This window comes from Pithys albifrons, chromosome 3, assembly GCF_047495875.1.
Source record: "Pithys albifrons albifrons isolate INPA30051 chromosome 3, PitAlb_v1, whole genome shotgun sequence".
NCBI classification, from domain to species: domain Eukaryota; kingdom Metazoa; phylum Chordata; class Aves; order Passeriformes; family Thamnophilidae; genus Pithys; species Pithys albifrons.
The window spans coordinates 11,925,455-11,938,053 of NC_092460.1; the positions used below are offsets into that span (position 1 = coordinate 11,925,455).

The 12,599-nt window shown below is 41.3% G+C and overlaps 1 protein-coding gene across 2 annotated transcripts in view; it reads right to left on the reverse strand.

Moving 5' to 3' along the window:
• Nucleotides 1-12,599, reverse strand: part of CHCHD6 (coiled-coil-helix-coiled-coil-helix domain containing 6) — a 109,962-nt gene that overhangs the window by 72,380 nt on the left and 24,983 nt on the right. Inside the window, exons 5-6 of one of the 2 annotated variants that reach the window (XM_071549709.1) lie at nucleotides 6,063-6,083; nucleotides 724-807 (exon numbers count right to left, since the gene is read on the reverse strand). In XM_071549709.1, the coding sequence (XP_071405810.1) occupies nucleotides 724-807; nucleotides 6,063-6,083 (105 nt within the window). The remainder of the gene's footprint in view (nucleotides 1-723; nucleotides 808-6,062; nucleotides 6,084-12,599) is intronic. The other variant, XM_071549710.1, reaches the window with a different exon arrangement.

The window sequence follows — 12,599 nt, forward strand, 5'->3', positions numbered from 1 at the left end:
TTCATTTTGCCAGGAAGTAAAGAACACATTAGTTCATAAGGAACAGCATGGCTGCTCCTATTTTTATGGCATCAATTTTTAAAAACTCATCATAGTAAACAATTAAACAGAGAAGCAAATCCCACGTTTAGGGGAGAGATTCAAATCCCTAAATGGATTTTCAAAGGTCATTTCAGGCTTAAAAGATGCTTGACAGTTTCTCTTTAAATCACGTTCATTTCAGAGGCTTATCCAGCAAGAAGCAGGCAGAGCACTGCAGCACCATTCTATGAACTGTGGGGCTCCCCAGAGAAAAATTAATATTACAACTTTAATTCATATTTATAGCAAGATTTATGTTGGTTGTTTTGGTTTGGTTTTTCTTTAATTTAGGAAAGGATTTCTAACAAAAGGAATAAAAAACAAGGCACTTGTTTTGTTTCAATTGAGCTTTCACCTAAACCCCATGGTGACAAAGAAAATAGAGTTTGAACTGCTAGAAATTATTTTTTAAAAATCACTCAGTTTAAAAAAACCTTTATCTTTCAAATGCCAAGTTGCTCAAAAGATTTGTACAGCTTTTCCATCACGTACCTAAGGGCTCGGGGCAGATAAGATACTGGGAGCTAAGAATTCCAGGTTCCAGCATAATCCTTCTCGGTTCTCTGCTCTCTGGATACACACAGGTCCATGCTGGACCCCATTAGTGTGCAGAGGCCACAAATAGAGACAATTCAGCCTTACCTTCCTCTCAATGCGGGCCAACTGCTCTTTGTAGAAGGCCTCTTGTCGCTTCAACTCTGTCTCCCTGCCTTGCAGCTCCAGGGCCTGGGAAGAGCAACAAAACAGCATCAGTAAAAGAAATTAAAAATAAAGCAAGGAAAGCACATGAGATGCAGATTGGAAGGAACTAAAAAAAGAAAAAGAAATCACTGCTCAGGACTGGTGCATGGGATCTCCCTTCGTGAACTACAAACCTTGAGTATTGCAGCTCATTTTGGGTTCTCCCCATAACTTTGAAATGTTCTTATTAGTATCATACTTGAATTCATAACCTTGATTTTACTACTTCTTATTAATTGAAAACATATAATCATAGAAAGGCAACTCTATCTTATCCATGCCTTTGCTTTTCCATGGATCATGACAGTCATTACTCCAATGTTCCTCCCCTTGTCTTAAAAAAATAAACTCAAATCTTCCACTTTATAAACTCCTGTCCCTTGGAGTCTCAGAAAGCTACTACAGATTTAATACACCCCTACAACAGAAACACATAGGACTATCCTGAGAATTAAGAGCTCTTTCCACACACTCTCTGTGCATTCCCCTTCAGCACCCTTGGAGTTCCTCTCACTGGGTGCTGCACACTCAGAAAGGAGACAGGTGTCAACAGAATTTCTCTTCCATCTCCAAAGTCTAAGTGTGACATTTCCAAAAGAGGAAACTTGATATATAAGCACATGTTTCAGAATAACCTGGTCATCAACTAAATAGCACTCAATGTTGCTGTGTGGGTACAGCAACAACTGTAGCCTTCTAGCTCTTTACAGCCAGCACACCTTCATGGCATTTCCACCCCAAAACTGAAGTAGCATTGAGGAAACATGGCACTGATGGAACTCAATCAAACTTTTAAAGTTTAAAAATAACAAGCAGCAATAGCAAGAAGGGCACTTGTTCTTCAGCCCCCATCACACCCCACAATCTCTGGGGCCACATAAGTTATCAGCAGGCGGAAGACCTTTCAAAATCAGAATGAATAACCTGTTTAACATGGACACAAACCCTGCCAATCCATAATATCCCAGCAGCATTGCTCTTAACTTCTAATGATGGTGGTACAACCACAGAAAATGCTGGTCCAATATGATTAAGCAGCTGGGACAGAAACATCCCTGTGGGCTCAGACCTGTCATTTTATGGCCAAAAGCCACTGCTAACAAGAAAAATTACATCTGAAAGCAAGTTACTGTGCATGTCCTTCTTTCTGCTCCCCTGCTGATGGAATACAGTGGTATAATAGGGCTTAAAAGAGATTTTCATCTAGGCAGTGAGGGTGGCTGATAAGTAAGCAAGAAAAGGAGTACATGAAATAGGCGAGTTGTAGTTGGGTGGTTTGTGTTTGTTTTTAAAGAATTTTGGTTTCCATGTCTGCCATCCCGGACAACAGGACCAGGCACAAGCAGTACAGATTCATATCTATATCCTCTTGCTCTCACAAACACTTGATTAAAAGCAAAGTCTCTGGCTTTGCTTTAACCAGAGCTGCTACATAACTTCCAAACCTGCAAACCAGCTGGAATAGGATGGGGAGAGGGATTAGAATGAGCTACCCCACACATGTAGCCTGACAAAAGAGCTATCACAGCCACAACAGGGGCAGTGATGAGTACTTTGTAAGTGCCAAAACTATTGCCATTTTCTGGTAAGAGAACCATAGCTGTCCCTCTGAACCAATATCCATCTTCTCCACAGAAAAAGACTAAGCAATTTCAAGTAAAATGGAACAGATGTAAAAAGTTGGGGGGGTCTGGTGGATGACCAAAGGACCCTGATTCTCCTGTGGATTTTCCACCTAACACCAGATCACTAAACAAGTGGCTTGTACTTCCTTAAGGAGAAAATAACAAGGGAAATAAAAAAGAGTAAGAGTACCGAACCCTCTGCATGATTCAGATAGAAGGTGCTTTTCATGTGAAGGTAGGGAAAAAAAAAAGAGTCAAAAGATGAATTCTTAAAAACTCAAGACAGCTCCTATTTAATCTAAGCATGTTGATCCTGTGGTAGTGCAAGTCTCCTGGGATAGCAGACTATTCTGGAAACACAAACAGGTATGTGTAACAACACAGGGAGACAAGAGGCTTCATTTTGTTTCTGGCAAGACAAGGATCATGTACCCACACACTCACTCATCTTTTTAACCTGTGAGTTTGCCTGACCGTGTTCACCAAGAAATTCAGGACATTTAAGTGTATGATACCTCTGGAAGGAACACAAACCAAATACATAATGTCTTGAGTAGAGTGCTGATCTGTATGATGACGACCCATGGACTCCCAGGCAGACCTCACTGGAGCTGGGATGCCCACGGTGAATAATGCCTTCACACCAACACACCCTGCGGCAGACAGACCCGTTAGTCACTTCCCTTGGGTCTTGCAAAACTGGTATCAAAGAACCAAAACTGGATCTCCGAACTGTAGACTACAGTGTTGGAATTCTGCCCATTCTTCCCGCTAAGTAATTTCTCCCATATTATCCCCCATTATGTTCCACTCATCGCCCATAATGTGTGATGAACCAGAGGTTGCAGAGAAAACTTGTACTTGCAACACAAACATATTTTCAATGCCTTGCTTGTTTTCAAGAGTTGCTGATGTTTCAGTGCATTGAAGTATACTGAGCAATATTCCATTTGTGACAGATCTGCTTCAAAGTTGCTTTTTGTTTCCTTCTATCCCCAGCTGTTATTACTAGAAACTTTAGTACACTTATGACGGCGTTTGAAGTATGAACGGTATAGTCAGAGCATGTGTCATCTGAAATATTCACTGTTCCAAACTGGGTTAGGCAACCAGGGACATTTTGAATTAATATAGGGTATTTATTAAGAGTTCCTCTAGTCCTGCTGCTTATTCCCTACCTGAAGTCAGAAGCCTGTGATGTCCCAGAGAGAACTGGCTGCTATGGAGATGATTATAATTTCACAGGGGACTGAGATTGCAGGTGCCAAACAAAGCATCAGATACACTTCTCACAAAAAGGCCTTTAGAACTAAAGAAGGAAGGAGGAGGGAAGACATTCATAACACACTGGTTTGAAAAACAGGTATCAGAAAGCTGCATTTCAACTTCCACACTGCAGAAGTTACATTGGAACTTGAACATACTGTGCAAGGCTGACCAAAGCCCAGACACAACATCTAAGATGTGCAGAACACAGCAGTGCGATGTCCAAGAAGTATGAGCACAGAAACAAAACAGAAAGAGGGAGAGAAGAATGTACTCAGCTATAAAAACATAAAAAATGCACCCAAAACTTAGAAAAGTACCAAGGGACATTTTTTAAATTGGCCATTGTCCTCTGTACAAAAGCAAGGTATAAGATAAATTCAAGAAATGCTCAAGAATTCCCTGTGATGGTATTGGAAGTTACAAGCATTGAATTGTTACAAAAGGACAGCAAAGGCATAATACTAACATGCTACTACAGCTTCCATGGGCATGGACCTATGGAGTGGTTGGGGCTCTTGCAGATTCTTCCTCTGCTTTATCTTTACAGTTTTCCCACAGTCCAAAGTTTTTCAGATGCTGCTTTGAATGGTAGCGAAAAGCCAGGGCAGAGTCATGTGCAATTTCCCACCTCCTCCTCTCTTTTTATCAAGTAACCCATTTAAAAACAAACTGTGCCAGTACATTTCCAAAGCTATGCATTACATACTGGCTCAACTGAAGAATTCAAGCACTGGCGTGCTAGATGACAGACAGGCCAAAAGAAATATTTTACCAGCCTCCTAACTGAGGTAATGTAATATTACTGGTTCATTCTCTATGAACAAAGTCAGACACTCAGACTTGTCCTGAACTGACACCAACATGCCACACATCAGACTGTGCAACTGATCTAGAGCTGGGCTTCACTCTCGCTACAGCCATTCCCAGACTGGCCTTGGCTTTGACTTCCACAAAATACCACCAGGCTTTTACTATTTTTAATCACAGTCCCTCCTCATCACCTTGTTAAACACAAAAACTAGGAAGGAAATCTGCTGGAAAAAAGGGCTTCTTGGCAGGGTCAGATGACACTGGGGAATGTGGCACCCAGGAATAAAGTGCAGTAACAGCACAGCCCACAGCTGACTGCTACCATCAGGCTGCCTCCATAACACCATCGGGATTCTGGGATTTGGGGAGAGGGCATGGAGAAGACTCTACTGAAGGACAAAAAATATTTCCTCTTTCTGCAAAGGGCAAATCAAGCTAGAAGAAAAGACTCAAATCTCAACCTATAAAGAACTTTCTCAAAGGCAAGTCACAGCATTTGGCAAGATTACTGCAAAAATATTTATCCTCTTGGCAAAACGCTTCCACCACTCACAGAAGAGCTAGTGAGAGGATGCCTAGATAATCAGTCAGAGGCAGGGAATAAGCTACAAGGATAAAGGAAAGGTCCTTAAGTCTATCAAGTGCCTAGCTCCTACATCATCCTGTCTTTGCTGAAAGGAGTTATCAGCTTGCCCCAAAGGTACCCCAGTAACATCTGCAGCAGCACAGCAGAGATGTTTTAGCTGGGCACCTCAGCTTGCCTCACTTCACAATTGCAAATTCTAATACCTCATGCTTACCCAAGTTTCTTCCAGTCCTGGTAGTAGTCCAAGAGGCAGGGGAAAAACACAAATGCTATTAAAGATCTCAGGATGAGGAGAAGGAATTGACAGCAATTCACTAAAGAACAGAACTAACTCCAAAATTAGCTAGCTGGCTTGTTCCTGACCAAGTCTGAAGGGAATGGCAGAGCTGAAAGGGCAACACTGAAATAGCAAGAGGCAGTTTGTTCACTTCACGCCCAAGACTAAAGCAGAACTTTACAGGGAGCCTTATAGCAGGTAAGTAACCATAGGGGAGCCTTGACTCAACTTTCACTGGCACCACCAGAAGTACCACCATTACTGTGGAGCTGTCTGCATTTGTTACTCCAGACATACAAAACCTTCAAAATTACTGGCTTTTTGTCCTACCTCTCATTCAGGTGACTGTGTTTTGTTTTAGAAATTACATGCAACCCATGCCCTTAAAAAGTAGTACTGGTGTAACCTTCATTTCCCCCTGTTTCTGCTACTCCTTTAGCCAACAACACACCACCAGATCAAGTTTGGTTTCAGCAGCTGTAAGCTACACAAAAGGAACCAGTGAAAATCTTTATGGAGGAAATAATATGCAATTTTCTAGCTGAACACCTTTTAAAATGTAATGACAGAAAATAAAATCCTGCATCTGTGCTCAGCAATAACAATCTGTACGCGCGCAGTAACAACATGACACTTGGAATAAGCAAGAACCAGACAAAAAAAGAGAGCTTACCCAGGCGTCCAAATCCGCAGGCTTGGAATAAAGACCATAAGAGAGAAAGGAAGGAAAAGAGAAGAAAAAGAGAAATCAGTGATTTATGGAGGCCGCCTGCTGCTGTGCAATATAGCTTTTAGGATGACAAGTTTAGAAAAGTTTCTTAAAAATGACAAGCATCTTATGCAACGCAGAGCTGTCCCCTGTTGGGAATTGTGCTGTTAAAGCAAAACAAAAGCACATGCACCCCCAAAACCAAAGCAAAGCCCCCACAAGCTGCTGCAGGATGCCCACACAGGGTGGGAGCTAAGCCAAAGCAGCTGGAAAACAGTCAGTTCCAGGGAACCATGCAAGGTGCTGCACAATGAGATGTCGATATCCACAACATGTAACATGGCCATGCTGGGCACACTCAACAGGAGGTGGTCAACAACTGTGCTGCTTCCAATTATGTGCAAAGAACAAGGATCCTTTTGCAAGTGCATTTTTAAATGCACAAGCTGACCTACACAGCAAGTCATCTTCTTCCACGGACAATTTCAAAGAGTGCTTCCAAACTGAAAGTCTGATCAGATTTCCAATCAGATCCCCCTTCACAGGCAACTGAACACTCAGTGCACAGTCCAAACCTCTCTTAAATCCAAGCTGTCTCCACCTGCTTCTTCTTTATCCTCAAGCCCACTTAAGTGTAGAGACAAGAAAAAAAACAGTCTGCAGCACTGCTTCTTCTTTACTAATTACTGTTTTTTACTTCCACAGTAATCCAGCAGCAGTAAACAAGTACACAATGATAAACATTTCATGCCCATAACCACCTCCTTCTGAAGCCAAGGCATTTATGAGGCAGACACAGCTCTCATTTGCTGTCAAGGGCTGCAAGCCTTCCCTGCCTCAGAACTACCTTCAATCAGCAGCGCATTTGCTAAGCAGGGACTTCAGAAAGGCTTGTCTTTTTTATTATGATTATTTATTTGAGGGGAGTTCATAGGGCACGAGGAACTTCCCTCTTGGTTATAGTTCAGTGCCAGAGGGAGCAGACAGTGGAGGGTAATTTGTTCATGGGATCTGCCATTATTTTAATGGCACAGAGCGACTACTTCAAGTAACTGAGGGGTGATGTGTCATCAGCTACATGTGTTGTCCATCCTCATCCTTTGCAATAGCTCAGAGGGCTGGAACTCAACATCTACAGTTCAGGTGGGGGGAAGCCAATTCCTTCCTTTCTGAAGACAGGTTTGATATAGCAGCATCAAGTCCATGGCCAAACAAACCAATACACAACAGGTGTTCAGTGGTAATCACTGATCAATCTTGACAAAAGCCCGATTTGAATAACATTTTTCTTCCTGATGACTTTTACAGTCAGGACAGATGTGCTCAGTTTTGTTTTTACATTTTAGCAACTGCAAGGCTGTCCATCCTCAGCAGATGGACAGGAGGAACACAGCACTCTTTATGATGCCTGTTATTATTTCAGCAGGTAGGTCATGCACACCATTAACTCTTTTCTGGATGTACATCTGTCATCCCTGGGTGCCCAAGCCATTGAACTAACACATTCCTGCTGGACAAACACTCACATGACAAACCAAACCTGAGGTACTAACTCAGTAACACTGGATACCTGCTGAGAAGAAAGCAAGGAGGAGGAACCAGATGCCCCCTAAGATGCAATGCACAGCAGCAGAATTGGTTACTAACCATAGAGCATCTCTTCTGCAAGTACTGCCAAAGGCTTTGTCAACTTTCAGGATGTGGGAAAATTATTACTCCAAGAACAGACAGCTACACTCCACTGAATAGAAATAGGAAAATTAAAACATGCAGATGCAGTAAGACATATTGCTGCATTGGGAAAAAGTAACTACATTTGGAGAGAAGCACAGACTAAATAAAACACAGTAATAAAATATTACTAAAACAAAAACTCTAGAGGGCTGCTGGTTTATGTTTTGCTACCTTTTAATCACGTGGCAAGATCTCTTTGCAGACCTGCACTTACCAGCTTTGACTGATCACAAAAGACACAGCTCATCCACTAATATTTTTGAAGTTTAAGCAATCTGTTTAAGAAATGAGCAATCGCTTCCTGACCGAGTGAGCTTCACTTCCAGCTCCCAGATGGCAGCTTGTGAGTTTTACAATTCCAGTCCTGGGACACAACTCATCTTTTAGCATCCACGGTCAATATTTCTAAACTCTTCTGCTGAGAAAGGTTCATTCCCTTCCAAGTAACCAACTGGGCAGCAATCACGGGAAGATGAATAAATACAGGATTTAATAATTTGAGGTCAAAATCAAATTAAGATATCCCTGTAACAGAGTTGAAAGGTTATTGAAACAGGATCTCAGGCTAAACTGGCAATCTTTGCCCTAAGTATTCATACAGTGAGGGAAAGATGACACAATCCACTTGGAGAAGACTCTGATTGGATATGGGAACTACACAAGTAATGCATCTATGCTTCTGAAAATTCCATATTTCAGCATTGATTATTCAGGAAGGGGACATCTTCCTGTATATGTATCAACAGTCCAACTTCCAACAGAATCAAGAATACAGAACCAAATTAGTACTTCACTGAAGGACAATTCCCTACATCTTTTCCCAAAGGCATACACCACATCACCCTTACACATCAGGCACACCAGTCAGGGCTGTCATAGTCTGTAAAACTATGTAAAAATGGCAGTGAGCAAACAAAACACAGCTCAGGGATTGGCAGGGAGGGAGGAAGGGATCAGCATGACAAAACAGCAGCCTTAGGAAGGGCAATGTCTTTGTAACCTGACAGGAACCAGCTTCCCCCTAATACCCATGGCCTTGCCATAGTCAAAAACTGTCACATAACTCATCTCATTGCAGCAGGACCAATGACTCAGGAATCCAAACTACCAGCTTGGTAGAGATCTCTTAAGAACTCAACACAGTATTTTTCAGGGCACTGCCAGCTTTGGGAGTGGAAGATAAGAGTGGGAGATGCGAGAAATGAGAGGCAGCAGGTGCCCAAAACCCAAGACAGCTGCTGGCAACAACTTTTGTACTCATGTCAGTATCTGAAGAGCTTTGCAGCACATATTCTAACATCTTGATGACCAGACTTCATCACTGAATGATCAAAGAGCCATTTCTTCTTAAAGCAATAATCCACCTCTAAACTCTTTCACAATGATAGGAATTAAAGCATTTAACAAATGTATCTAAACACTCAGTATCCACTCCAGACCCTTAAACTCTTCCAGTTTAGTGAAAAAGTGAAGCAGTATCAATATTAAATGTAATGAGACTCTGAGATGTAACAACTGACAAGGGAGAGAAAGCAGGGAGAGACACTGAACAGCAATCAATTCTGAGGAAAGGCTGTGATGAAATTGCTCAACTCTAATGTATACAGAGCATACACAATTCTATAAACACCAAGATGGGAATTAACCGAAAAACCCTTTGCCCTTTTACGATTCAGGGACAACTGCACTCCTAATACTTATGGCACTGCTACAAATAGGTTTGCAATGCCAACAGTTGATGGTTTTCATTTAAAACAAAATAAAGAGAAAGCTATTTTATAAAATCCAAAGTAAACCATCTGCTTTCATTGCTTGCTTTAATACTTCAGCCCATTTCCACATTCTCCTTTTCCCATCACCACTTCTATACATGCACACACACAGTTTTCATTTCGTACACTGCCAACAGACAAGGTATTCAGTGTCTATAGAAATCTTGCAGAGCACAGGCTCTTAAGAGATGTATGCTCAAGATGCTTATTTCTGACAGTAGGTGAGTCAACAACTCCCTCTCAATTTTTACCCCCTTGCTTAATTTCCTACTCTGCCTGTTATACTTAAGAATCTCCAAGTCCCTGACCAATTTAGCCCCCCAAAAATGAAACCTTCAAGTGAGGGCATCATGAAATTCTGTATTAATTACGACTTTCTATCCCAGAACATATTTCAGACCCTACTGAGTCAATGAGGTATTTCTCATAAAGCTTTAAACCAAGGCCACTCAACTCTTCTTGGATTATTTCTAGCTCATAATCATTAATACAGACTCCCAATACATTAGCCTAAGGGTGGCATATGGCTTTCCAGGGATAGGACAGACGGGGGGAAATAACAGTTACACGTGTCTACATCCCAATCCCATTGCTGTGCATGAATATGGGGACAGAGCTTTCTCCTGCCAGTTTCTTAAATATCAAATGTATGAGCTTCCAGGTTAAACACAGTACTTCAAACACAACTCCTGTTTGGAAAAAAAAAATCAAGATGACATGGATAATCAGCCTATGCGCCTTCAAGCAGTAAAAATCATGAACCCTGTGAGTTGGGAAGGAATTCCATTCCCCCATTTCCTTCCAGACACTACATGCAATTCTTACCTGCCTCTGAAAAAAAAGTAGATATTTATAGGCACCAGCCAATGGATACAGGTTAGGATAGTACAGTGAATACAAATTTCCTTTCACAAGATTAGAAATCTTATTTTTTTAATTTAAAAAATATCTCCAATACTATACAGTTTAAGAGAAATGCATTTGGGGCTGCTTTTTAATACAGGCAAAGACTATCTTAATTATATACTTGAGTAAGAAAATTCTTGAAAGCCTCCAGCCATGGTCATGCATCCTCAGTCTGTTTCTATTAAACCCTCCGTGGGTGGAGAGTCAGGTGCACTTTCAAACATCACATTCTATGTCTTTACCTCCTTTGACAAGCTTGTAAATTTTCCTGTTTCTCCCTCTTCCTTCGCCACAGATATACACAAAGCAGACTTTACACAGCCTTCCAGGGTTAGTATCATGCTAGGGGCATAATCCAGGCTACCATTTTGCCAAGATATATATGAAAAAGACAAAGTAATCAACATCTAGTATAAATCACATGGATTCCAAAGCCTTACTGAAAGGACCACAAAAAGCATAGGTGTCTCATTAGTACACCTACTCAATTGTGCTTGCAGTAAGGTGTTACCTATGGAGGAAAAACACATAGAAAGAATAATCAGAGACTGCCCAAGCAATTAAAAACACAGGAGTGAGGAACTTGACTGCAATACCCCTCATTTCTATGATCATCTAAGACACGGGCAGTCAGCAATAAATTCCCCTACAACCAATTCTGAAAACACACCTCAGCCTTTGCCTGCAGCGTCCCCCCTATGTCCTAGGCCACAGTCAGTGTTATGAAAAGGTTGCCAATTAAGTTGTGGTTTTGAGCTACAGACAAAACGTCCACTAGAGACTCCGATTCTTGCTTCCAAAGCACTTGCAAACCACTGTGTGTTTTAGGAGGAGAATATACGGGCTCTCAAATACATGCAACTCTCAGCTCCTTTCAAGGCTGCAATCAGAGGAAACACTGCAAGGTTGCATCTTTTAATGAAGTCCGAGTATATCACAGTGAAATCATCTGCAAAAAGAAGAGTGTAGAATCAGCAACAACAAGGATTTCAGGCTATTGTAAAGTCACATTCTTCATTTTTACATTGCAATCTCCAGGGCGCGATCGTATCAAGAGCAACCTGCAAATCTAAGTCACTGCCAGCAAAATTCTGATTTCCATTTGATAGGACAATTTGAAAAGAGCAGTTTCTACACTGTGCAAGTGCTTAATGTTTGCAAGAACTACAAGAATTCAAAGCTGATTCCATGACCATTTACCAGACAATGCAACACACTCTTGCTCAAGGCAGGTGGCCTGGAAAAATCCAGGGTGGGTGGAGATACCCAGGAGTAACTGGTAATCTTATCAACAAGGATCACAAACCAGGTCTTGCTGCTGTCGAGAAAAGGAAGGCATTGACTGGGTACAGCAGGAAGAGTCAAGCATTTTGAGAAACTTTCCTTAAGAAAATAAAACAACATTTTCCTCTCAGTGAAGCTTCTGAAGTTCAAAAAATGATGCCACATGCTAAGGCATCAGAGAAGTATTTACTGTTGGACTTTTTAATCAAAAGCAAGAGGCTTGAAATTTAGCTTTAAAATAGTATATGCTCTAAATATAGCTCTCTCAGGTCATCTGACTGCTGAGACTCGTGCTTCATGAGTTTGCAAATTGAAAGAGTCAATCCAGCACAGAGTATCACACAACCCTAAAGACAGATTGCTCTATTTATTGTAGTAGATACTATTTACAAACATATCTCCACTCTGTTTGCTCAGTAATTATAGTTCAGGCACATACAATCATTTACTTTCTGTAGGCTCCTTTTGTATGCTATACCTCTAAAGTCAATGAAAGTAATTTTAAGAACCTGTTGATTGATTTATTGATCAAGTAAGTTGACCAGTGCAATAGACTAGAAATAACCAGACAGGCAAGTGACCTGAAAAATATTCCTGTAGACTAGTTACTATAGGCACAGAAAATCAGCAGAAAAGAAAGCCCTGAAGGTAGTTCAGGCTTTTTTTTAGAACCTGTATTAACAGTTGAGCCTAAAGCTCATTCCTTATGCAGCCTGCTTGGTCAAGTGCACTCCCAAACCAAATGCTTGAGATAACTCTGTAGAATTCAGTGTCAGGTATCAAATTCAGCAGAAGCAATTGGCAA